Below are 22,457 nucleotides of genomic sequence, written 5' to 3'. Positions count from 1 at the left end.
TATGTTCAGAAATTTCATGAGGATGTATCTTAGTTCTTTTTTTTTTTTTTTTTTTGCGACGGAGTCTCGCTCTGTCGCCCAGGCTGGAGTGCAGTGGCTTGATCTCGGCTCACTGCAAGCTCCACCTCCTGAATTCATGCCATTCTCCTGCCTCAGCCTCCCGAGTAGCTGGGACTACAGGCACCCGCCACCACGCCCAGCTAGTTTTTTGTATTTTTAGTAGAGATGGGGTTTCACCATGTTAGCCAGGATGGTCTCGATCTCCTGACCTCGTGATCCGCTGCCTCAGCCTTCCAAGGTGCTGGGATTGCAGGTGTGAGCCACTGCGCCCGGCCAGGATGTATCTTAGTTCTTAATGTAGATCTTTGTTCATTCATTCTATCTGATGCTTTTTAAGCCCTTTCGATTTGGAAATTCAGGTCCCCTTTTAGTTCTGGAAAATTTATTTCAATTTTTTTTTTTTTTTTTTTTTTTTTTTTTTTTTTTTTTTTGAGATGGAGTCTCGCTCTTGTTGTCCAGGCTGGAGTGCAGTGGCACAATCTCAGCTCACTGCAACTTCTGCCTCCCGGGTTCAAGTGATTCTCCTGCCTCAGCCTCCCAAGTAGCTGGGACTACAGGCGTGCACCATCATGCCCTGCTAACTTTTGTATTTTTAGTAGAGATGGGGTTTCACCATGTTGGACAGGCTGGTCTCAAACTCCTAACCTCAGGTGATCTGTGCACCTTGGCTTCCCAAAGTGCTGGGATTACAGGCGTGAGCCATTGTGCCCGGCCTATTTCAACATTTTTGAAGATAATTTTCGCTTATCCGTTTTCTGTATTCTTTTCTTTTAGGGACTCCTACTTGTCAGATGCTCGACCTCCTACAGGGAAGTTCTGTGTCCTTCGTCTTCTGGTACATGGTTCCCTTTTATTTGTGTTGTAATCTTTGTTATGCTCCAGAATGTTTTCTCTGCTGTATATTCCAACCCTTTTGTTTACTTTTAAAAAATGTATTTATTTTATTTTAAACTTTTAAATATTTTATTTAAATTTTTTAAATTTAAGAGACTTTTCCATTTTCTAACCTTTTCATAGCTCACTGCAACCTCCACCTCCCAGATTCAAGCAATTCTCCCACCTCAGCCTCCCAAGTAGCTGGGATTACAGGCACCCGCCACCACGCCTGGCTAATTTTTGTATTTTTAGTAACAACGGGGTTTTGCTATGTTGGCCAGGCTGTTCTCAAACTCCTGGCCTCAAGTGATCTGCCCGCTTCGGCCTCCCCAAGTGCTGGGATTACATAGCATTCTATTCTTATAGACGAAATGTGACCTTGAATTTTTCTGAGAATAGAGATTTTTTTTTTTTTAGACAAGGTCTCACTCTGTCACTCAGGCTGGAGTGCAGTAGTGCAATCATGGCTCACTGCAGTCTCAACCTCCTGGGCTCAAGAGATCCTTCCTCCTCAGATCCCAAGTAGATGGGACTACAGGCGCAAGCCACTACTCCCGACTAATTTATTTTTTGTATAGATGAGGGTCTTGCTGAGTTGCCCAGGCTGGTCTGGAACTCCTGGCTTAAAGCGATACTCCCAACTTGGCCTTCCAAAGTATTGGGATTACAGGCATGAACCATCACACCTGGCCTAAATTGAGATTTTCTTCCCTGAATGATCTGTTTCCTCTGGTGTCAGGTGTTTTCTCTTTGTTCGTCTTTTCTCTCCCTTTCATGATGCAGTATTTCCTCAAATGTCTGGTGACTCTTTGGTGTGTGAGGCAGTACAGAGGCTGGCAGGGAGTGTTGCTTACATAAGCAAGGTTTGTCAAAAGGGGGGCTTCCCTTTAGCCAGAGAAAGCAGGAAACTGGGTTTACCCCCAAGGACTTCTCAAATGCCAGAAGTAGAGGGCTTTGTGGGGAGGTGCCAGCACTTGTACTACCCACCTCATAAGCTTCTTTCCAAATGGTTTATTTGTTTTTCTGTTTTGTTTTTTGTTTTGTTTTGAGACAGAGTCTTGCTCTGTTGCCCAGGCTATAGTGCAATGGCGTGATCTCAGCTCACTGCAACCTCCACCCTCCCAGGTTCAAGCGATTCTCCTGCCTCAGCCTCCCAGGTAGCTAGGATTACAGGTGCCCACCACCATGCCCGGCCAATTTTTTTTTTTTTTTTTCCTAGAGATGGAGTTTTGCCATGTTGCCCAGACTGGTCTCGAACTCCTGAGGTCAAGCGATCCTCCACTCAAGAGGCTAACCTCTTGAGTGGCTGGGACCACAGGAGAACATCACCATGCCCGGCTAATTGCTTTATTTGTGGAAATTGAGGTCTTGTTACATGGCTCAGGCTGGTCTTGAACTCCTAGGTTCAAGCAATCCTCTCACCTAGGCCTCTCAAAATGCTGGGATTACAAGCCACCATGCCTGGCTCATTGTAGTTTTAATGAGAACCAGATTTGATTTTGGAAAAATAAAGGCATGAAATGTTCTTCTGCCTGGGTACTATGGAGCAATTTGTAGTTATTACCAAGGTGAATGCTATTTTTTTTTTTTTTTGAGATGGAGTTTTGCTTTTGTTGCCCAAGCTGGAGTGCAGTGACACCATCTCAGCTCACTGCAACCTCCACCTCCCGGGTTCAAGAGATTCTCCTGCCTCAGCCTCCCGAGTAGCTGGGATTATAGGTGTGCGCCACGACACCCGGCTAATTTTTGTATTTTTAGTAGAGACGGGGTCTTACTGTGTTAGCCAGGCTGGTCTCAACTCCTGACCTCAAATGATTCACCTGCCTCGGCCTCCCAAAGTGCTGGTTACAGGCGTGAGCCACCGTGCCTGGCCAGAATACTAAATTTTATAACAGAAGTATCTGAGGGGCTATAGATGAAAAAAGAGGATATCGCTTCCACTCAGAGGGTTGTCTGGGATGTCACCACCGTGCACATGTATCAGGAGGGGGCTGGGAATCACTTGCCACCCAGGTTCAAGGTCATCCAAGTATAGCACTGGCTGTTCCCATTCTCACAACCTCTTCCGCATTCTGGGCCTTCACTGCCTCCAACTCATGTCAGCAAGATCATGATGAGCTCCTACCGAAGGCGGGCCTCAGCTTCCCCAGATACCTGTTGAAACCACTAGGCCAAAACTCTCCTATATTTTCCGGGCTGGTCAGTCTTACCTTCTGGCTATGTCTTATGCCGGTTGGGAACCTACGCAAGTGCTTTATTTTGGAAAAATGCCTGGGATGACAAAAAACAAATCCGAGACCTTCCCAGAGCTGGAGGCCTTGGAGGCTCCCGGCAGGAGCTGGTGGGCTCCCGGCAGGAGGGAGAGCTTGAGCCAGTCAATCATTTACCCAGCAGGCCTGGGGAAGGTGGTGAGCTTTTAAATAGAAAGCCCTCAGGAGAAAGGAATTAAAGTGCGTATTGTGCTGGGCTTTCCTGGGGTGAAGCTGGCAGAGCAAGAGGTGAGAGGAGGAAGAGGCAGGTGATTAGCCCTCCCAGGGGCTGGGCCTTCCCTGATTTATGGGGTGACCCCCACTGGCCTTTCCCAGGCAGGAAATGGGCTGTTTACTAATGCCTTCCCCCTGCCACACACCTGCGAAAGCCAGTTGGTAGTATTTTAAAATAATGTACTAGAATGAAGTTTCTGTGTGTTCCTTTGGATAGTTGCCCAGTAACTGGCTTTGTGTTTTTTATTCTTTAAAAAATGGCTTAAAATGTGCAGGATCTTAAGCTTCAATATTTCTGTTTGTCTCTCTCTGTCTTTGTCTCACTGTCTCTCATACACACACACACACACACACACACACACACACACACACAAACACACACACCTGTGTCTCAGGCAAGAAGGGGGTCCTCACCCTAGGAGATGTAGGATGGCTTTTCTTTAAATCGTGGAAGTCTTAGTTAATTCTTTTTAAACTAATTTGTCACTCTCTCTGGGGCTTCTCTGCTTTCTCCTCCTTCCTCCCACAGTGACCTTAAGCTGCAGAGCATTGCCAATTCTAATTTTGTTTGTCTAAAATTGGTGCTTCTGGCAGAAGAAATGTGCTGTTGGCTTGCCTTTGAGCTTTGCCTGCCTCGGGTTAGCAAGGCCCCCCTCAGGGACTCTGTCTCCAGTCTACGGAGCATGCAAAGACAGCCATGGTACCTGCCCTGACAGGGGCATCTGATGCCAGGTGAGGAGCCACCCATTCTGTTTGTAAGAGATGCAAAAACTGCCTTTGGGGGAATTGCAGTTCATTCCTTTCAAGGCACTGAGATGGCTCTTACAGTGCACAGATGAAAAAGCACTGCCAACTTAGCATTGTATTCTAGGACAAATAGGGGAAGGCTCACTCTGAGAATGAACGATGGGCTCAGGTGCTTGCTGGCCTCAGGAAAGGTGCTCAGCTCCACCTCCTGTTCTGCTGCCCTCTCCTCCCTCCGAGACCCACACACATGAAGTCCTATTGGGTCTCCACGTAGCTCTTAGGAACTATTTTACTAAACCGTCGCTTACGTGTAGTAGGAAATTTGAAGTTCCAGTTGCATGAAAGTTTTCTCATGGTGAAGGGGCTTTACGGGCATCTTGAAGTCATGTGAGCAAATGCTTTACTTTTCTCAGCCCCAGTTTTCCTGTCTGTGGAAGGAAGGTGAGGATAGTGCTGACTTCTTGTGTGGCTGTGAAGATTGAAGGTGGTAAATCCGTGCTGTTGATTGCTCCCTCCTCCTTGAAACGGGCTCTGCCCTTGGCTTCCAGGATGCTCCTCTTTTGGTTCCCCTTGCCCCCTGGGCATTTCTCACCTGGCTCCTGTGCTGAATCCCCCGGCCTCTGCTAGCCTCTGCTAGCTTCTATATGCCACTCTCTCTAGGGCTCGGCCCGGTCTCTCGGCTTCCTCATCTATATTCACTTCCAGTGTGATCTTTTCTAGTTGCATGGTTTAAATTCCATCTCTGGGCCAATCTCTCCAGCTCAGGGCTGTCTCTGAACTTATATATCTAAGTACCCACTCAACTTCACTCAAGGCAGCTCTGACTAAATAGATGAGAGCAAACTTGATCTACCTCATCAACACCCATTCTTTCTGGAATTTTCTTCATTTCAGAAAATGGTAATGCTCTTCTTCCAGTTGATCCAGTCCCAAGCCTTGGCATCATCTTTAAAGCATCTTTTTTTTTTTTTTCACTCTGCACGCTTGGCCATCAGGAAACCCTATCAGCTCTACCTGCAGACCCATCCCCATCTCTTCCCACCTCTCCACTGCCACCGCCTAGTCCAGACCCACATGGTGTCTACCTGCCTGGATTGTCACCATCCATGCTTCTCCTCCTGGCAGTGGGGGACAGGGGGACAAAGGCAGGGAGGCAGGACGGCGTTGTGGCCAAGTGTGGGGCTTTGGGGCCAGGATTTTTGGATGCAAATTCTGGTGCTATCTTTGGTTATTACTATCCAGAAATTGATTGTTATTATACACATTTCAAACTGTGCTGTAGTTTTCAAATCATTTCCATTTAGGACCACAGTGGTTGACATGAAAGTGGGATTTCTGGGACATTTCAGAAGCCTTTGATTTCAAAAGGCTAAATCCATGAAACCAATTAGGGCGTGTTGTCCAAGAGGGGAAACAGGTGCTTTCAGTATAGGAGGGGGCGGCTCCATCTTGGGAAACAGCTTCCCAGAAACTGCCTGGGAAAAAGGTTACTTTTTCTCCAGGGTCCTATAGGGTAGAAGATTCCAGTGCCTATTTAAAGGGAGGGATGAGGAGCACTGGGAGCTCCTAGGCTGTGAAGGCATCAGGCCTGGCAATCAGTGGGAAACCAGGGCGACCCCAAGGACTGAAGACTGACGCCCCCTTCCCTTCTAAGTCTAGGGCCTCCCTTAGTGCTGGGCTCCTGAGACCCCCTCAATGCAGGGGGAGGGGACCAGAAAACATGGTTGACTTTAATATACATTTTTTTCCCCATAATGACTTTAGATCTCTCTGGATTAGAGCCAGATTTGATTTGATTAAGAGAAATAAATGCAGCATTTCTTAATCCATAAGAGTCATGCTGTAAATTTATGCCTGTAACAATGGTTTTCTGGAACACGAGTCAGACTCATGTTCCCTTTTCAGTCTGAAATGTGGGGTTGTGCATTGTACGTCCACAAGGAGATCATGCTTTTGTTGAAACAACCTTGGTTAAGAAATCCTAGTCCCAAAGATTTGGGTGGATACAGGCATCTCTCATGGCCAAGGTTGTAATATGGCAAAGAGGGGCTCCGAGGACCTGAGGAATGGCGAGAGCCAGAGAGAAGGGAGAGCCAGGTGCTGCATTCTTACACCTGCTTCCTGAGTGTGGGAACCAAGGTCTTACGAAGGTCAACTTCCTGTCTGAGCTGGCCAGCTTTCGGATGACGGAGCCACGCATATCCCTTCCTGTGTGCCACTTCCTGTTTCCCATGGGATTCCATCTTGGCCCTCTGGGTCTGACATCATCTTTCATCCAATCCAACTAGGACCCAGTTAACACAAGCCCTATAGAGTGATGGTTTTGCAAAGAGCTGAATATGGCCATGAAGCAATTCCCTGAGTTATGTGGATATAGTCTGGACATAAATGTGCTTAGATTATAGGTCATGTGTCTTCTTGAGTTAATGTATTCACCGCTTGCCTACCTGTCTGGGTTCAAATCCTGGGTCTTTTACTCACTTGCTCTGTGACCCTGAGCAAGTAACTTAATCTCTTTGTGCTTTAGTTTTCTTCTTTGTAAAATGGGGTTAAGAATAATATTTAGCTAGTGCGGTGGCTCACCATTATAATCCCAGCACTTTGGGAGGCTGAGGCAGGAGGATTGCTTGAGCCAGCCCAGGAGTTGGAGATCAGCCTGGGCAAAACAGTGAGACCCTGTCTCTACAAAAAAAAAAAAGTTAGTCAGCTGTGTGGTGGTGGACACCTGTAGTTCCAGCTACTCAGGAGGCTGAGATGGGAGGATTGCTTGAGCCCAGGAGGCTGGACTGCAGTGAGCTGTGATTGAGTCACTGAACTCCAGCTTGGGTGACAGAGCAAGACTCTATCTCAAAAAACCAAAACAAAACAGAAAAAAAAATACTATTTATCTCACATTGGATCAAATTAGTAGATGAAAAGTATGCCTGATACATAGTAAGTGATCAATAAATTGCAATCACTATTACTTTCACCTGAGGAGGAAAGACAGCCATATGTTATTTTAGTAGTGACAGAATTCAGAGAAAGAGTTTGAAAAAGTTATTTTTTCATGGCAGGGTGCGGTGGCTCGCTCTTGTAATCCCAGCACTTTGGGAGGCCAAGGTAGGTGGATCACTTGAGGCCAGGTGTTCAAGACCAGCCTGGCCAACATGGTGAAATCCTGTCTGTACTAAAAATACAAAAATTAGCCAGGCATGGTGGCAGGCGCCTGTAATCTCAGCTACTCAGGACGCTGAACTGGGAGGATCCCTTGAACCTGGGAGGTGGATGTTGCAGTGAGCCGAGATTGCGCCAGTGCATTCCAGCCTGGGTGACAGAGTGAGACTCCATCTCAAAACAAAAAGAAAAGTTATTTTTCCTTTCATTTGTAACAGGTCTATTAACTAGAATAACTTCATAAAACGCTTTCTGGATGGTGTCCATCAAGCAAAGACTGACAGTATCATTCTGTTGGTAGAAAATTGTTTTTCTCCTCTTTATGGATTCAGATTTATTCCTTTTTTATAACTTAAAGAATAGATGACAACTGCTTGTTTCATCCTAAATAAATGAGGACCTCTCAGATCTCAATGCCTGGCCTAAATAGCATGGCAGACCCCAGCCTCCTCAGCTTCTTTGTGGTCAGATAAAGGCCAAGATGTGTGGCACCCGCTCCTTCCAGAAGAGTCATCTGTTGCCTGGGGTCTAGAGGTTCATACAAAACAAACAAGAAGCCAGAAGCAGTGGCTCATGCTGGTAATCCCAGCACTTTGGGAGGCTGAGGCAGGAGGATCATTTGAGGTCAGGAGTTCAAGACCAGCCTGGCCAACATGGCGAAATCCCATCTCTACTAAAAATGCAAAAATTAGCCGGGTGTGGTGGCATGCACCAGTAGTCCCAGCTACTTGGGAGGCTGAGGCAGGAGAATCGCTTGAACCTGGGAGGTAGAGGTTGCAGTGAGTGGAGACTGCACCACTGCACTCCAGCTTGGGCACACAGAGCAAGACTCCATCTCAAACAAACAAACAAAAAAGAAATATCTAAGTATGTGTACAGCCGTTCCTTAAATCCTCCACTCTTCAATATTGCTAGGAGGCCCCTGAGAGCTTTTATCACAACATAGTTTATTAGGTATAAATGGCAGAGCCTAAAGCAATCAGAAGAGGGCTGCCCGGTGGGCACATGTTACTGGTGTGAGCCTTGGCCAGTGGAGAAGCAGGTGCCTGACCCAGTCAGGCCAGGAGGAGGCACCAAGTCAGGAGAGCATTAGCAGGCCTCAGGCCTTGCTGATTCCGGGGCTCTGGGCTGTGGGCTGCCTGGCCTGCCCTTTTGACAGCAGTTCTCAAACCTCTTGACCACTGTACTGGAGCCTCCCTGGCACTGAAGCCAGAGTCTCAGCAGGCCACACAAGCGAGCCTGGCCAGCTGGCTGCATGCCTGCCACTGACCCACTGCGGCTCTTCCCTGCATGCAGTGACTGCTGGAACCTTGACTCCCAGACCGCTGAGAATAGAGGGACTTCACGTGACAGCCCCTCTGTGTGTAGGTCCCAAGCCAAGGCCTTCCATGGAGTGAGCTGTTTCCTTCCACATTCAGAGCCTCAGGTTCGGGACAGAGGCATGAGCAGGTGCTGTCCGAGGTGGGCCAAGGACATGAGCCCATGTGGATGTGAGAGCAGGCCCAGGCTCCCTGGGCTGCTGGAGTGTGTGTGTCACCATGTGACTTAGATCACAGCCAGCAGGGATCAGCAGTGTTCTCAGAGCCATCAGGCCTCCCCCAGCTTCCCAGACATTTTTTGCAGCTGCAGGAACAGCCACAGATGCTAGGACCTGTTCTCATGGCAGCCGGGACTGGCCACCCCAGAAAAGAAGCCAGTTAAGTCCCAATGGGGCCCTTGGGGGCAAGTGGCGCTCCTAACTGGGCTTTTTGCCAAAGCCTAGAAAGCTAAGACACCGGCCATGTTTCACTCCATTTTTCCTTTTTTTTTTTTTTTTGAGACAGAGTCTCACTCTGTTGCCCAGGCTGGAGTGCGCTGGTTCAATCTCAGCCACTGCAACCTCTGCCTTCTGAGTTCAAGTGATTCTCCTGCCTCAGCCTCCTGAGTAGCTGGGATTACAGGTGCGCGCCACCACACCCAGCTAATTTTTGTATTTTTATAAGAGATGAGGTTTCACCATGTTGGTCAGGCTGCTCTCAAACTCTGACCTCAGCCTCCCAAAGTGCTGGGATTACAGGCATGAGTCCCCGTGCCCGGCGCCGTTTCCTTCTGACCCTTGTTTTCTTACCACTGGGGACCTACTGCTCACAGGAAGAAAACAACATCGTCTTTATTGTGTGACTTCTGGCAACTATCTTTTTCCACGGAAGCCCCTTCCCTTCTGCCCTGCCTCTGAGCTCAAGCCGGGATGCAGTCCTAGTGTTTTCACGCATCTGACAGATGGAGATCGGCCCCATCCTCCCCCGACATCCCCTCCCCGCATCAGAGTCAGAACTCCACCGTGCTGTGGTCAGCGCGGCGCACGGTCCTGCAGCCCTGAGCCCCAGTGGGCTCTGACTGTGGTTACCAGCGCCTTAGGAGACAGAATAACAGTCTGGCAGCAGAAACAGATACTGTCCGTTTCATAAACAGCCACATCCACAAGGTTTATTCCTGGATCACAAACCAACCCCACTGACCAAACTCCCAAATCCCTTTATATTAAACTTGTTATCAAATCACCCACATAAATACATATAATAAATACAAAAACAGACAGGATTTTTTTTTCAGTCTTTGGTATAGAGAGCTTTCTCCTCCTCTTATTTCCCCCTCTGTCCCTGTGCCCTAAAGACATTTCCTCGCATTCACATTATTTCCTTGGATACAAAAATTGCCCAGAAGTAAACTTTGTGCTGGAACCCCTGCCTCCATTGACAGTCCTGCCGGGGACCCAGCCCACAGCGGCCCAGGGGAGAGGCAGGCCGTGGGGACTCACACGTAGTCGTTCAGCCTGTACCCGCTGTGCGTGGCCGAGGTCACTGAGGGGGCCCGATTGTCTTTGTAGGCAGCCGGTGGCTGGTAGGCAGGTGCGGTGTTTGCAGTGGTCGTGGTGGCCCTGGGCGGGGCCTGGTAGGGCCTGTAGGGTGCCTCGTCCTGGCAGGACAGGCAAAGCAGGGTGCCACCAATGAGCGAGAGGGACGAGGAGATGAAGCCCAGGTACAGGGCCTGGCCAATCTCGAACTTCATGCCGCTGGGCAGCAGCGGGTTGTAGAAGTTCTGCACCACGTCGTTGGTGGTCCAGGAGACGGCCACCATGCACAGGAGGCCGGCCAGGATGAAGAGCGTGCCGCCGAGGATGGCAAAGGTGGTCTTGGCGGGTGTGCCCTTGGCACAGCGCGTGCACTTCATCCCGATGACCGCGCAGGCGCAGGCTATGCCCGAGAGCAGGCAGGAGATGACCATGAGGGCACGGGCAGCCTGGAGGTCTTGGGGCAGCGCCAGCAGGGACCGGTAGACCTGGCACTGGTAGATGCCTGTGCTGTGCCACACACACTCCATCCAGAGCCCTTTCAGGTAGGACACGGCCGTGAGGATGTTGGTGCCCACGTGCGCCGTCCTCCGCCAGTGTGGCAGGATGGTGGTGATCAACGTGCCCACCATGCCCAGGAAGCTGAGCAGGAAGCCCAGGAGCTGCACGGCCGTGCTGGCCATGGTGCGGCTGCCTGCCTAGGCCAGCCGGGCAGCTCCCTGGGCCCTCGGGGTCACGCCGCTCCTCAGGTGCCAGCCGGAGCCCTAATGAAGCCGAGGGAGGCGGGAGCAAGGAGAGAAAGGAAACGGGTTAAAGATTATCTCATGCACTTATTTCTGTCACCGAAACCAAGTTTTTCATAGGCGGTTGGTGTGGCAATTGGCATGTTCTCAAAAATAGTTTCTGAGACTTCACTGGGTGGGAGAATAACTGCTTTCCTGGGAAGGCGGGATCTGAAGGGATGACAGTCAGACGCTGCCCTCAGGCAAGGGCTCCAGCCACCTGCCAGAAGTTCTGCTTATGTCCACCCTTAAGCACTGCTGCTGGATTGGCATCTCCTGTCCCTCCTGGTTCATCAGTAACCAGGAATAACAGTTGTTAAATCAACATGTGTTATTCATGTCTTGGACTGACAGTGCTAAGGTGTGTGCCAGCTGTGACTTAGAATATAGCCCTGGGCGGTTGTCAGGATGAAGGGTTTTCTGAAGTGGGCAACTTCCCCACCCACGTGCTCAGGCAGGGAGAGGTTTAGTGCCCTCGGCAGGTCAGATGCTGCCTTCAGAATTCCAGAGCTGGATGTGACCTAGAGATTGTCAGCTGATGCCGGGGCAGGAATTTCCAAGGTCACAGCTCCTCAGGAGCTGTGGCAGGAGCACGGGCCAGCATCCCTCCTCTCCAGCACGGACCTCCGCTCCCACCATGCTCCCCATTCGCTATGCCCGCTTGTGACTGGTGAGGGCTGTCTGAGGGTGACTTTATTACAAAACAGAGGCTGCTACCTGGCTTTCAGGGATATGGGAATGCCGAGCCCTTTCAAAGGCTTTTAAAGAATTCTTAGCATACCAAAATCCAGGACACTTTTTCGGGACAAGGACCCAGCACCTAAATAGGGCCAGGCATACAGAAGACACTAGGGGCCGGGCGCAGTGGCTCACACCTGTAATCCCAGCACTTTGGGAGGCTGAGGCAGGCAGATCACCTGAGGTCAGGAGTTCAAGACCAGCCTGGCCAACATGGTGAAACCCCGTCTCTACTAAAAATACAAAAATTAGCCGGGCGTGGTGGCAGGTGCCTGTAATCCCAGCTACTCGGGAGGCTGAGGCAGGAGAATCGCTTGAACCAGGAAGGCTGAGGTTGCAGTGAGCCGAGATCGCGCCACTGCACTTCATCCTGGGCGACAGAGTAAGAGTCCATCTCAAAAAAACAAAACAAACAAACAAACAAAACACTAGGAAATATAGAAGGAAGGAAGGAGAGAGGGAAGAAGAGGAGGAGGGAGGGAGGAAGGAGAAAGCAAGGAAGGGGGAGCACAGAGAAAGGAAGGAAAAAAAGGAAGGGATGAAGGCAGAAAGGGAAGGGAGTGGAAGTCTTGAGTGGACACCACTAGCTTTTCTCTCCTGCCTGGGGCAGGCAAGGTAATCAGCGAGACCGTGCATTAGCAGCGAGACAGAGCATTACGAAGTCCCGGCCCTGGCTGCGCCCATCCAGTGGGCGACCTGGGGCTCAGCTTCTTTTTTTGGTTCTGAAGGGAGAAAAGGGAAGCATCTCTGCTGATGACAAGTCACTTCAGCGTCCCAAACCGGCAAAGAACTCAGTAGGCAAAACCTGCTTCTTCTTCTGCAGAGAGCTAAGTCTCAGTTAAGCAGTGCAGGCTGCAGGCAGGAAAAGTGGGGCTGCAGGGTGTTGCCCATGAGACCCTGGGACATTGTCAAGAAATCCCCAGTGGGGCTCAGCGGCTCACGCCTGTAATCCCAGCACTTTGGGAGGCTAAGGCGGGTGGATTGCTTAAGGTCAGGAGTTTGAGACCAGCCTGGACAACATGGTGAAAACCTGCCTCTACTAAAAATACAGAAATTAGCTGGTCATTGGTGGTGGCATGCACGTGTCATCCCAGCTACTCAGGAGGCTGAGGCAGGAGAGTCGCTTGAACCGGGAGGCGGAGGTTTCAGTGAGCCTGGATCATGCCACTGCACTCCAGCCTGGGCAACAGAGCGAGACTCTGTCTTGAAAAATAAAATAAAATAAAATAAATAAATCCCCTACTAGATGTAAATCACTTGGTGAGTAAATAATTAATAACTGATGCTTCCACTGGGAGTCTAAACCATCATCTTGCTAATTTAAAAACATATACTGGGTTTAAATGCTTTGGCATTGTAGGAGGTAATTGGTTCTGTCCTGGTGAATGAACAAGCAAAAATAAATAATAACAAAACAACGTGGTGCCTCACAGGACACGGAGTGGACTGAAGGGGTGTCCAGGTGATAGGGTTTGGATTTGTGTCCCCACCCAAATCTCAAGTTGAATGGCAGTCCTCAGCGTTGGAGGAAGGGCCTGGTGGGAGGGCGGACCTCCCCCTTGCGCTTCTTGTGATAGTGAGTTCTCACAAGATCCGGTTGTTTAAAAGTGTGCAGCACCTGCCTGCTCCCCCCTCTCTCTCTTCCCCCTTCCCCAGCCGTGTCATGCCTGCTTCCCCTTTGCCTTCTGCCGTGATTGTAAGTTTCCTAAGGCCTCCCCAGCCATGCTTCCCGTATAGCTTGTGAGAGCCAATGAAGCCTCTTTTCTTTATAAATTACCCAGTCTCGGGTAGTTCTTTGACTCAGGTTGCATTGCGAGAACGGACTGATACACCGAGTATTTTTCTGCTGCTGTTTCTCTGCTGCTGCTTTGGATGACTATTTGTTCACAGCCCAGAATTTGCCACACGCACTATGCACGATGCTGGCTTTGCACAAAGCCTTTCTTCCCTCCACTCAGCAAGCACTCACTCTGTCCAGGGGCTGGGGACACCATCACAGTCCCTGCTAGCCAGAGAAGGACAGCGGCCAGCTGTCCTATGGTCACTGCCCTGGGGGAGGTGCTGGCAACAAGGCCAAGGTGGCCACCCTGATAGGCACAGCCAGAGGGGGTGCCAGCGGACCCACACTACACCCTGAGCACACCGATGGCACCAGCTGACTGGGCCTGAGCACGGTTTGAACACTGACACATTTCCTAGTTCATTCCCAACAACCTAATGTGGCAGTGACTGTTACCATCCCCTTTTTACACATGGGGAAATGAGAGGAGCAGAGGATGAAAGTTCTATGTCTGGCCTGGCTAATGTTCTCCTTGGTGTCATCTCCCCTTTAAACACTACCTGCTTCAATGACATAGGACTGAAGTTAGTGTAAGGGCTGAGGGATGGTGTAAGCAACAGATTCTCCTTCCCACAGAGATCTCAGAACAGTGGCCTTGCCCCTTTTGCAGTGGTTTGGGCAGCCAGGGCAACCAACTGCCCTGCTTTGCTAGGGACTGAGGGGTTGCCCAGGACAGGGACCTTCAAGGCTGAAACTAAGACAGTCCCAAGGAAATCAGGACCAGAGGCTCCTCCAGGTGCCCAGATCTCCGAATGGCCTCTGAGATCTCTTCCTGCCCTGCTTTGAGGCTGCCTCAAGGCTGACAGCCACACAGGGTGTCCCTGGTCCAAGCATAACGGGGCTTCTTGCAGCTCTCACTGTCAAGGTCAATAATTAAGTATACAGACCCTAAAGAATGTGGCTTAAAAGCCAAGCCCATTAGGCTAGGCAAGTGGACCAGAGGTTTATTGGAGGTCTAAATATTTATGGAGAGCAATGATGGCTAATTTTAGAAACCATTAGGCTGCTATTTTTAAACGTGTGCTATAAGGATTTGCTAATTTAAGAAGTGAGTGTTAATGAGCCCCCAACTCCCAGACACAAGCTCCCCAACCTGCTCTCCTTCTTTCTTACCAGCACCTGCTACTGGCATTAGGTAATAATTCAACTTCCCTGCAACTACTTTTCACTTTGGGGCCTTTCAAGGGAAAAACAACTTTAACGGAACACATCTCCCTGGAAGCCACATAAAATTCCTGCCTGATGCTCCGGAAGTGCCCTGCCCTGCAGGGCTGTTTGTATAGGAAGGAACTTGCCCGAGCTTGGCCTCCCAGGGGGAGCAGCCCATGCAGGGCTGAACTGGTGTTCACCTGTAGGCTACCATTTTCCTGTAGCCACCTGTGTGCATGTGGGAAGATTTGCTAGAGAGATACGGGTCCAAAACAAATAGAGTTCCAAGCATCAAGCTCTAGAAAGCCCTCGACAGGCTGAGTGGTGGTGGGAAGGCAGAATCTAACAAGATGTGTTAGAGGAATCAGTGCTGGGTCCTGCATGTGGGTTCACAAAACCCCAAAAGTACAATCCTGGGTGGGGAGTATGTGGCTTAGCCGCACATGAGAGCAGGATTTAGGGCTGAGTTTCCCGGCGACAGCATCTTGGAATGCTGCATTTGCAGGATGTCTTGTGTGGAGGACACAAATGTCAAATATGTTTAAGAAAACCTGCGTGACCGTAGGACTTCTCATAGCTGGAAACATGTCAGTGTGCACTGTGACTGTCCCAGAAAACGTCTCATGTGCAGCATCCGCTAAACTTATTTGACTAGAGACACCCCCCTGCCATCCCCTTTACCAAAGAACAATTTGCAGTGAAATCACTTTGGCACAATAACTTGGACTTGGCAATGGTGAGATAGAGTGGGTTGCTGTATTAGTTTGTTCTCATGCTGCTATAAAGAACTGCCCGAGATGGGCAATTTATAAAGGAAAGAGGTTTAATTGACTCACAGTTCCACAGGACTGGGGAGGCCTCAGGAAACTTAAAATCCTGGCAGAAGGTGAAGCAAACACATCCTCTTTACATGGCAGCAGGAAGGAGAAGAATGAGGGCCGAGCCGAGGGTGAAGCCCCTTATAAAACCATCAGATCTCGTGAGAACTTACTCACTATCATGAGAATAGCATGGTGGAAACCACCCACATGATTCAATTATCTCCCACCGGGTCCCTCCCCACGACACGTGGGGATTATGGGAACTACAATTCAAGATGAGATTTGGGTGGGGACACAGCCAAACCATATCATTCTGCCCTGGACCCTCTCAAATCTCATGTCCTCACACTTCAAAACACAATCGTGCCCTTCCAACAGTCCCCCAAGGTCTTAACTCATTCCAGCATTAACTCGAAAGTCCAAAGTCCAAAGTCTCATCTGAGACAAGGCAAGTCCCTTCTGCCTATGAATCTGCAACATCAAAAGCAAATTAGTTACTTCCTAGATAGAATGGGGGTACAGGCATTAGGTAAATACCCCCATTCCAAATGAGAGAAATTGACCAAAACAAAGAGGCTACAGGCCCCATGCAAGTTCGAAATCCAATAGGGCAGTCATTAAACCTTAGAGTTTTGGTCGGCTTCATCCCCAGCAGAGAGAGTATCAGAAAACGACAGAGCTGTAAAGAATTTTGAAAATCTGTGAAAGGCACTTGTGAAATGCCAGAGCTGCTATAGGCCATTCCAACTGGCTCTGGTTTCAGGATCACCAGCTCTGAAGGGAGAGGGTTTTTCTGTGTGTGTCCATTATAAACTTTTATGTTGTCTCCCTCTGTTTTCTCTGAGCTGTGTTTTTCTTTAAGAAAGCAGGGTTCTGGAGCACACAGTAGGGTGCCCTCGTTTTGCTCACCTCCTGGCCCACCTAGACCCCAGCTGCGTCAACTTTGGCTCCAAATTAATCATCATTTCAACAGCAGTGGCCACAGGGATCGCCTGGCCAGGACTGAGGGGTGGACGCGTTGTTTACCAGCCTGTGTCTTGACTGCCTGGGGTCCCTCCCTGGGCATGTCTGTTTCATCCTTCACTTTGTCGTATCTTCTGAAGTCCTTTCTCTAGTTCTTCAGGGGGTGTGCTGGGGCCTCTGTCAGTCCAGGCTTCTTGGAGGGATGCGGGGGTGGGACGGGGCCACCCTATCTCACCACTGGTCCAAGTGACTGAGCCAAAGTGATTTTACTGCAAGTTCTTCTTTGGTAAAGGCGGTGGTGGGGGGTGTCTCTAGTCAAATAAATTTAATGGATGCTGCATATGAGACCAGGCTTCTTGGAGGGGTGCAGGGATGGGATGGATGGGGTGTTTGAGTCCCTTACTCTCCTTAACCCTCAGCAGTCTCACCTGCTGCTGTCACCTCATCCCTTGCAAAATCAGCCCCTGTGATGAAAGCTTTCCTATGGACAGGCACTGCTCCATGGCCCTTTGTCTACCCACCTTGGTGAAGGAAACGTCAGCCCCAGACGGGAGGGGTGCAGGTCATCAGCGGGGAGCTGGGGCACAAGCCAGGTGTGGTGGAAGTTTCTTTACCCAGAACTGCTCGGAGCCCTACTGTGCAGGTAAAGAGTTGGAGGATGTGGCCACCAGTGCCTTTTGCCTGCCATGTGGTCTGAACGGCTCTCGAGATGTTTGGGAATGAGCCATTATATATGTTTGCCCTCAAATGCTCTGACGTGATGTTGGGTCCATTATAGAAACAGCGTAAAACTTGATTTGCTTTCTGTAAACTTATTAGAGAAAAATGAAATGCCACCTTCAAATAAACATAGTCATTGGCCCTTGAAATAATGAAGAGTTGCTTCAACGCTGATGTTCAGCCACTTAAGAAAATGTCTGGTTCAAAAACCTGAATGTCCTCACTGTCACCCCAACCAAATGGCCTCTTCATTACTGTCTAGCTATTTCATAAATGCTTTAGGCTGGGGATGGTGGCTCACACCTGTAATCCCAGCATTTTGGGAGGCTGAGGTGGGCAGATCACCTGAGGTCGGGAGTTTGAGACCAGCCTGGCCAACATGATGAAACCCCGTCTCTACTAAAAATACAAAAATTAGCCGGGTGTGGTGATGCATGCCTGTAATCCCAGCTACTTGGAGGCTGAGGCAGGAGAATCGCTTGAAAGTTGCAGTAAGCTGAGATTCCACCATTGCACTCTAGCCTGGGTGACAGAGTGAGACTCTGTCTCAAACAAAACAAAATAAACAAACAAAATCATAAATGCTTGAATTTAGGAACTAAAAATAAACTCAAGGGAGATTTGGATTCATTTAGATGAAACATATTAGCAAAACTACCCAACACAGAGAAAAGAAAGTAACTCTTATGCTATGATGTATCTGCATGAAATAACTTCAACTAGTATTGCTTTTTTCTTTTTCTTTGTTTTCTTTTCTTTTTTTTTTTTTTTATTTGAGACAGAGTCTCACTCTGTTGCCCAAGCTGGAGTGCAGTGGCGCGATCTCGGCTCACTGCAACCTCTGCCTCCCAGGTTCAAGTGATTCTTCTGCCTCAGCCTCCTGAGTAGTTGGGATTACAGGCCCCCACCACCATGTCCGGCTAATTTTTGTATTTTTAGTAGAGATGTGGTTGCACCATGTTGGCCAGGCTGGTCTTGAACTCCTGGCCTCAAGTGATCCACCCACCTCTGCCTCCCAAAGTGCTAGGATTACAGGTGTGAGCCACCATGCCCAGCCTCAACTAGTATTTCCTAAGGGCATCTTGGACACTGTGTTTCTTAATCATCTGCAAAACAAATGCATATCTTTTCAAGAAGCTTACGGATACTTTAGAGGGGCTATTTTTAGCACATCTTCTTACAGAAATATGTAAGAATGATGAGAAAGCGATCAAGCAATACCTTGGAAAAACCACTTCATATTCATTTCAGATGGGCTATACTGTGGGGTGTTGGCTCTAAAAATAAAATTTCCTTCATTACTATTCCAAACTTTCTGTAACTTTCCTTGGGTTATTTTTCAGATTGGCAGGCATCTAGATTTTAAATGTGTGAGGACTTTCTATACCATCCGCATGGAGTCTTTGATGCAGTCTTTCCATGAGAGGCAGAGACGGGATACTTACATGACTGCGACTTATTACTCTCATGATAGTTACTGCTTGCTATTATTATTTCGGAAAACCAGTGTGAAATATCTTACTCAAAATCACACGGAAATGACACTTTCCATGAATTCCTCCCCTCTCTTTTGGATGAAGAAATAAAAATCTATTTTTTCTTATAACAAGAACTGATTCGAAGAAAAGTTTATGTTAATACAAATGAAAACCATGGTATGCAGTTAAATGCTAGCAGAGGCTATTTTCAACTCAGTAAGATTGAATGACCTATTGATGTACCGAAAACTACAAACTTAAGTTACCATGACCACAAAAATTAAAACCCTTTCCTGAGGCATTATCTCTCTCATTTCAACTCACCAAATTTCATTAGAATTCATTTAAAATGCAGTAGATCAACATTTAAAAATGAAATGATTGAGTTTCATTTACTTAAATACATGGGTGCCTTTTCAGAGCGATTTTTCCTGACAAGACAGTCAGGCAGGTTTGCTATGTTGTTGTTCTTTTTCACTTTTCAAGGTGCAGGTAATTAAAAACTTGCCATCTGAGATTAAAAAAAAATACTAGAAAAGTAAAACAAAAACAAAAAACAAAACGCAAAAAAACCCAGGTGGACATACAAACATTTCCTTTATTATTGGATGACTTATGGTTAAATGTTCTGTGGGAACACTTTATCTAGGGGATGCGATGGATTGACCTGATCCTCCAAAAGAGATATGTTGAAGTCCTTCCTGCTCCCAGTGCCTCAGAATGTGACCTTATTTGGAAGTAGGGTCATTGCAGATGCAATTAGTTAAGATGAGATCATACTAAAATAGAGTGGCCCCTAAACCAATAGGGCTGGTGTCCTTATAAGAGGATGGGCATGTGAAGATGGAAATAGAAAGAACATGTGCAGACGGAGGCAGAGAGTGGAGCGAGAAGTTACCAAGCCAAGGAACGCGGAGGGTCGCCGGCAACCCCGCGGAGGATCGCCAGCAACCCGCAGAGGCCCAGCAGGAGGCCCAGGACAGATGCTCCCTCACAGCCCTGGAAGAAACCAGCCTGCCCACACCTTAGTTTCAAGCTTCCAGCCTTCAGAATCATGAGAGAATATATTTCTGTTGTTTCAGGCCTCCCAGGTTGTGGTGCTTTGTTATGGCAGCCCCAGGAAACAAACACAGCAGAGTAGCTGAATGGCAGCACGGGGAATTACAGAGAAAACGCTCGGCCAGGCCCCATAGCACACGCCTATAATCCCAGCACTTTGGGAGGCTGAGGTGGGAGGATCACTTAAGCTCAGGAGTTCAAGACTAGCCTGGTCAACATGGTGAAACCCTGTCTCCACTAAAAATAAAAAAAAAATTAGCTGGGCATGGTGGCTCAAGCCTATAATCCCAGCTACTTCAGAGGCTGAGGTGGGAGGATGGCTTGAGCCTGGGAGGCACAGATTGCAATAAGCAGAGATTGTACCACTGCACTCCAGCCTGAGTAAGAGAGCAACATCGTATTTCAAAAAGCAAACAAACAAAAAAAACTCATCTGCGATTATAAGAACTGGGTCCCCTTCCAGGACAGGCATTGAGTGTGATCTGGTGGCTTCACATTTGTCATTGATAAAAACAGGCCAAGTACAGTGGCTCACACCTGTAATCTCAACATTTGGAAGGCCAAGGTGGGAGGATTGCATGATTCCGGGAGTTCGAGGCCATTCGTGAGCAACATAGTGAGACCCTGTCTCTACAAAAACAAAAAAATAAACAACAAAGCCATGGTTAGCTTCATGTCCCAAAGTATGGAGGACAAAATCTAAGGAAAAGGTAGAGGACATGGAGAAAGAAGAATCTGGAAAGTCCCCTGCAAATTTGAAAATTCAAGTGCAAACACAATCTATAGTAAGTAACCCATATAGTGATCAAATGACTCAGCTTCTCCAGGCTTAAAAAGTGTGTGAATTCGCTTAGCTCACAGAGAATTTGAGGGGGCTTATGTCTCCAGCTTGTGTGCAATTGGCTGGGGTGTACCCAAATTGGTGACTGACCTTTTCAGGCTGGGTGTCTGGTTTTCTTAAGTCAACATGCTTGGTTTCATAGACCATAAAAGCCCCGAATTTGGGGCAGAGTCCAGATTTGAATAAGGTAACTCAGAAGCCTGCTGAAGCTTCACCTTGGAAATCCAGCAGAGCCCACTGGGCTCCCCCTTTAGTCAGGACTTACACCAAAATAGAAAAAAAAAAGCAAACCCCAAACAAGCAATAGGACATTGTCACAACTGGCTGAAAACCTTCATGAATAAGACAACTATTCTGTGAATTTTGTAAGCCTCTGAAAATTATTTACTTGAGAATTGAACTGGGGATAAATTGCAGTGGTGAAAATGTGTCAAATGAAAACATAAGGCTAAGATTTTCTAATGGTAAGGAAAATACTATTAAACATGAGGTTTAAAACTCATTCTCTGTAAATTTAGCCTTTGAAGCCCAGGTGCTCCAAAGCTGTTAGTTGTTAATGATAAGAGTAAAAACAGTCATAGTTAAAGTTCCAGAGTGTTTATGATATGCCAAACGTGTGCTAAGTACTTCTGTGGGCATTTAATGAGCTCTTAAACAAATCTCAATGTGCATGTTGCCATCCTTATTTACAGATAGGGAAACTGAGGTGTGGAAAGGTTACATAACTTGTCCAAGGTTACGTCTGGGCTGAATTAGGGAGACCAAACAGGAGGTTCTTGTGATCTTTCAGGTAAGAAATGCCAGGAGGCCGAGCCAAGATGGTGGTGATAAAGGTGGCTGCTAGGAAGAGGTCAGTTTCTATATTCAGGTGAGGCTAGCAGGATGTGCTGATGGTTTAGCTGTGGGGTGTGAGACACAGGTGCCTAAGGTTATTGTCTTGGGCAACTGGAAGAATGGAGTTGCCATTTATTGAGAGCTTGAAGAGGGTTGGAGATCTGGGTTTGGAGGGTGTGATGATCAATTTTATGTGTCAACTTGGCTGGGGTGTGGGGTGCCCAGATATATGATTGGACACTATTCTTCATGTTTCTGTGAAGTTAGTCCTTGGACAAGGTTAACATTGAAAGCAGATTGCCCTCCGTAATGTGGGTGGGCCACACCCAGTCAGGTGAAGGCCAAACTAAAACCAGAAAAAACTGGTGTCTCCATCAGCTCAGGCTGCCACAACAAAATACCACAGACTTGCTGGATTAAGCCACAGAAATTAATTTTCTCACAATTCTGGGGGCTGGAAAGTCCAAGACCAAGGTTCTAGCTGCTTTGGTTCCTGGTGGAAATTCACCTGACCTCTTCTTTGCACTCAGGCAGAGAGAAATCTTTCTCTCTTTCCCTTCTTTTTAGAGCACGAATCTCATTGTGAGGGCACCCACCCTCATGACCTCATCGAACCCTAATTATCTCCTAAAGGTCCCGTCTCCAAATACTATCACATCGGGGCTTAGGGGTCCAACATAGGAATTTTGGGAGAATGCAAATGTTTAGACCATAACATGCAGCCTCCCTTGAGCAAGAAACTCTGTCCAGCAGACTGTATTTGACCTTTATTTCCAACATCAGCCCTTCTCAGCTCTATAGCAGGCTGCCTTCCAACTGAAACTGCAGTGTCAGTGATCCTGGGTCTCCAAACTGCTAGCTCACCCTGCAGAATTTTATTTTATAGATGAGGTCTTGCTATATTGCCCAGGCTGGTCTTGACCTCTCAGGCTCAAGTGATCCTCCCACCTCAGGTTCCTGAGTAGCTGGGACTACAGGCATGTGCCATCATGCTTGGCTAATTTCTAAAAATGTTTTGTAGAGATGGAGGTCCCACTATGTTGTCCAGCCTGGTCTTGAACTCCTGGGCTTAAGCAATCC

At 48.1% G+C, this 22,457-nt stretch overlaps 1 protein-coding gene and 1 long non-coding RNA gene across 2 annotated transcripts in view; one reads left to right on the top strand and one right to left on the bottom strand.

The window, feature by feature from the left end:
• Nucleotides 1–22,457, top strand: part of LOC129482977 (uncharacterized) — a 52,702-nt gene that overhangs the window by 20,840 nt on the left and 9,405 nt on the right. The window lies entirely within an intron of this gene.
• Nucleotides 9,762–15,598, bottom strand: CLDN14 (claudin 14). Its single transcript, XM_055279651.2, has 2 exons — nt 15,498–15,598; nt 9,762–10,916 (listed from the first exon to the last, which is right to left on the bottom strand). Exon 2 carries the CDS (start codon nt 10,833–10,835, stop codon nt 10,116–10,118), a length of 720 nt encoding a protein of 239 aa, XP_055135626.1. The 5' UTR covers nt 10,836–10,916; nt 15,498–15,598; the 3' UTR covers nt 9,762–10,115.

This window comes from Symphalangus syndactylus, chromosome 5 (assembly GCF_028878055.3).
Source record: "Symphalangus syndactylus isolate Jambi chromosome 5, NHGRI_mSymSyn1-v2.1_pri, whole genome shotgun sequence".
Taxonomy (NCBI): Eukaryota; Metazoa; Chordata; class Mammalia; order Primates; family Hylobatidae; genus Symphalangus; species Symphalangus syndactylus.
This window is presented reverse-complemented; position numbering and strand designations above follow the sequence as displayed.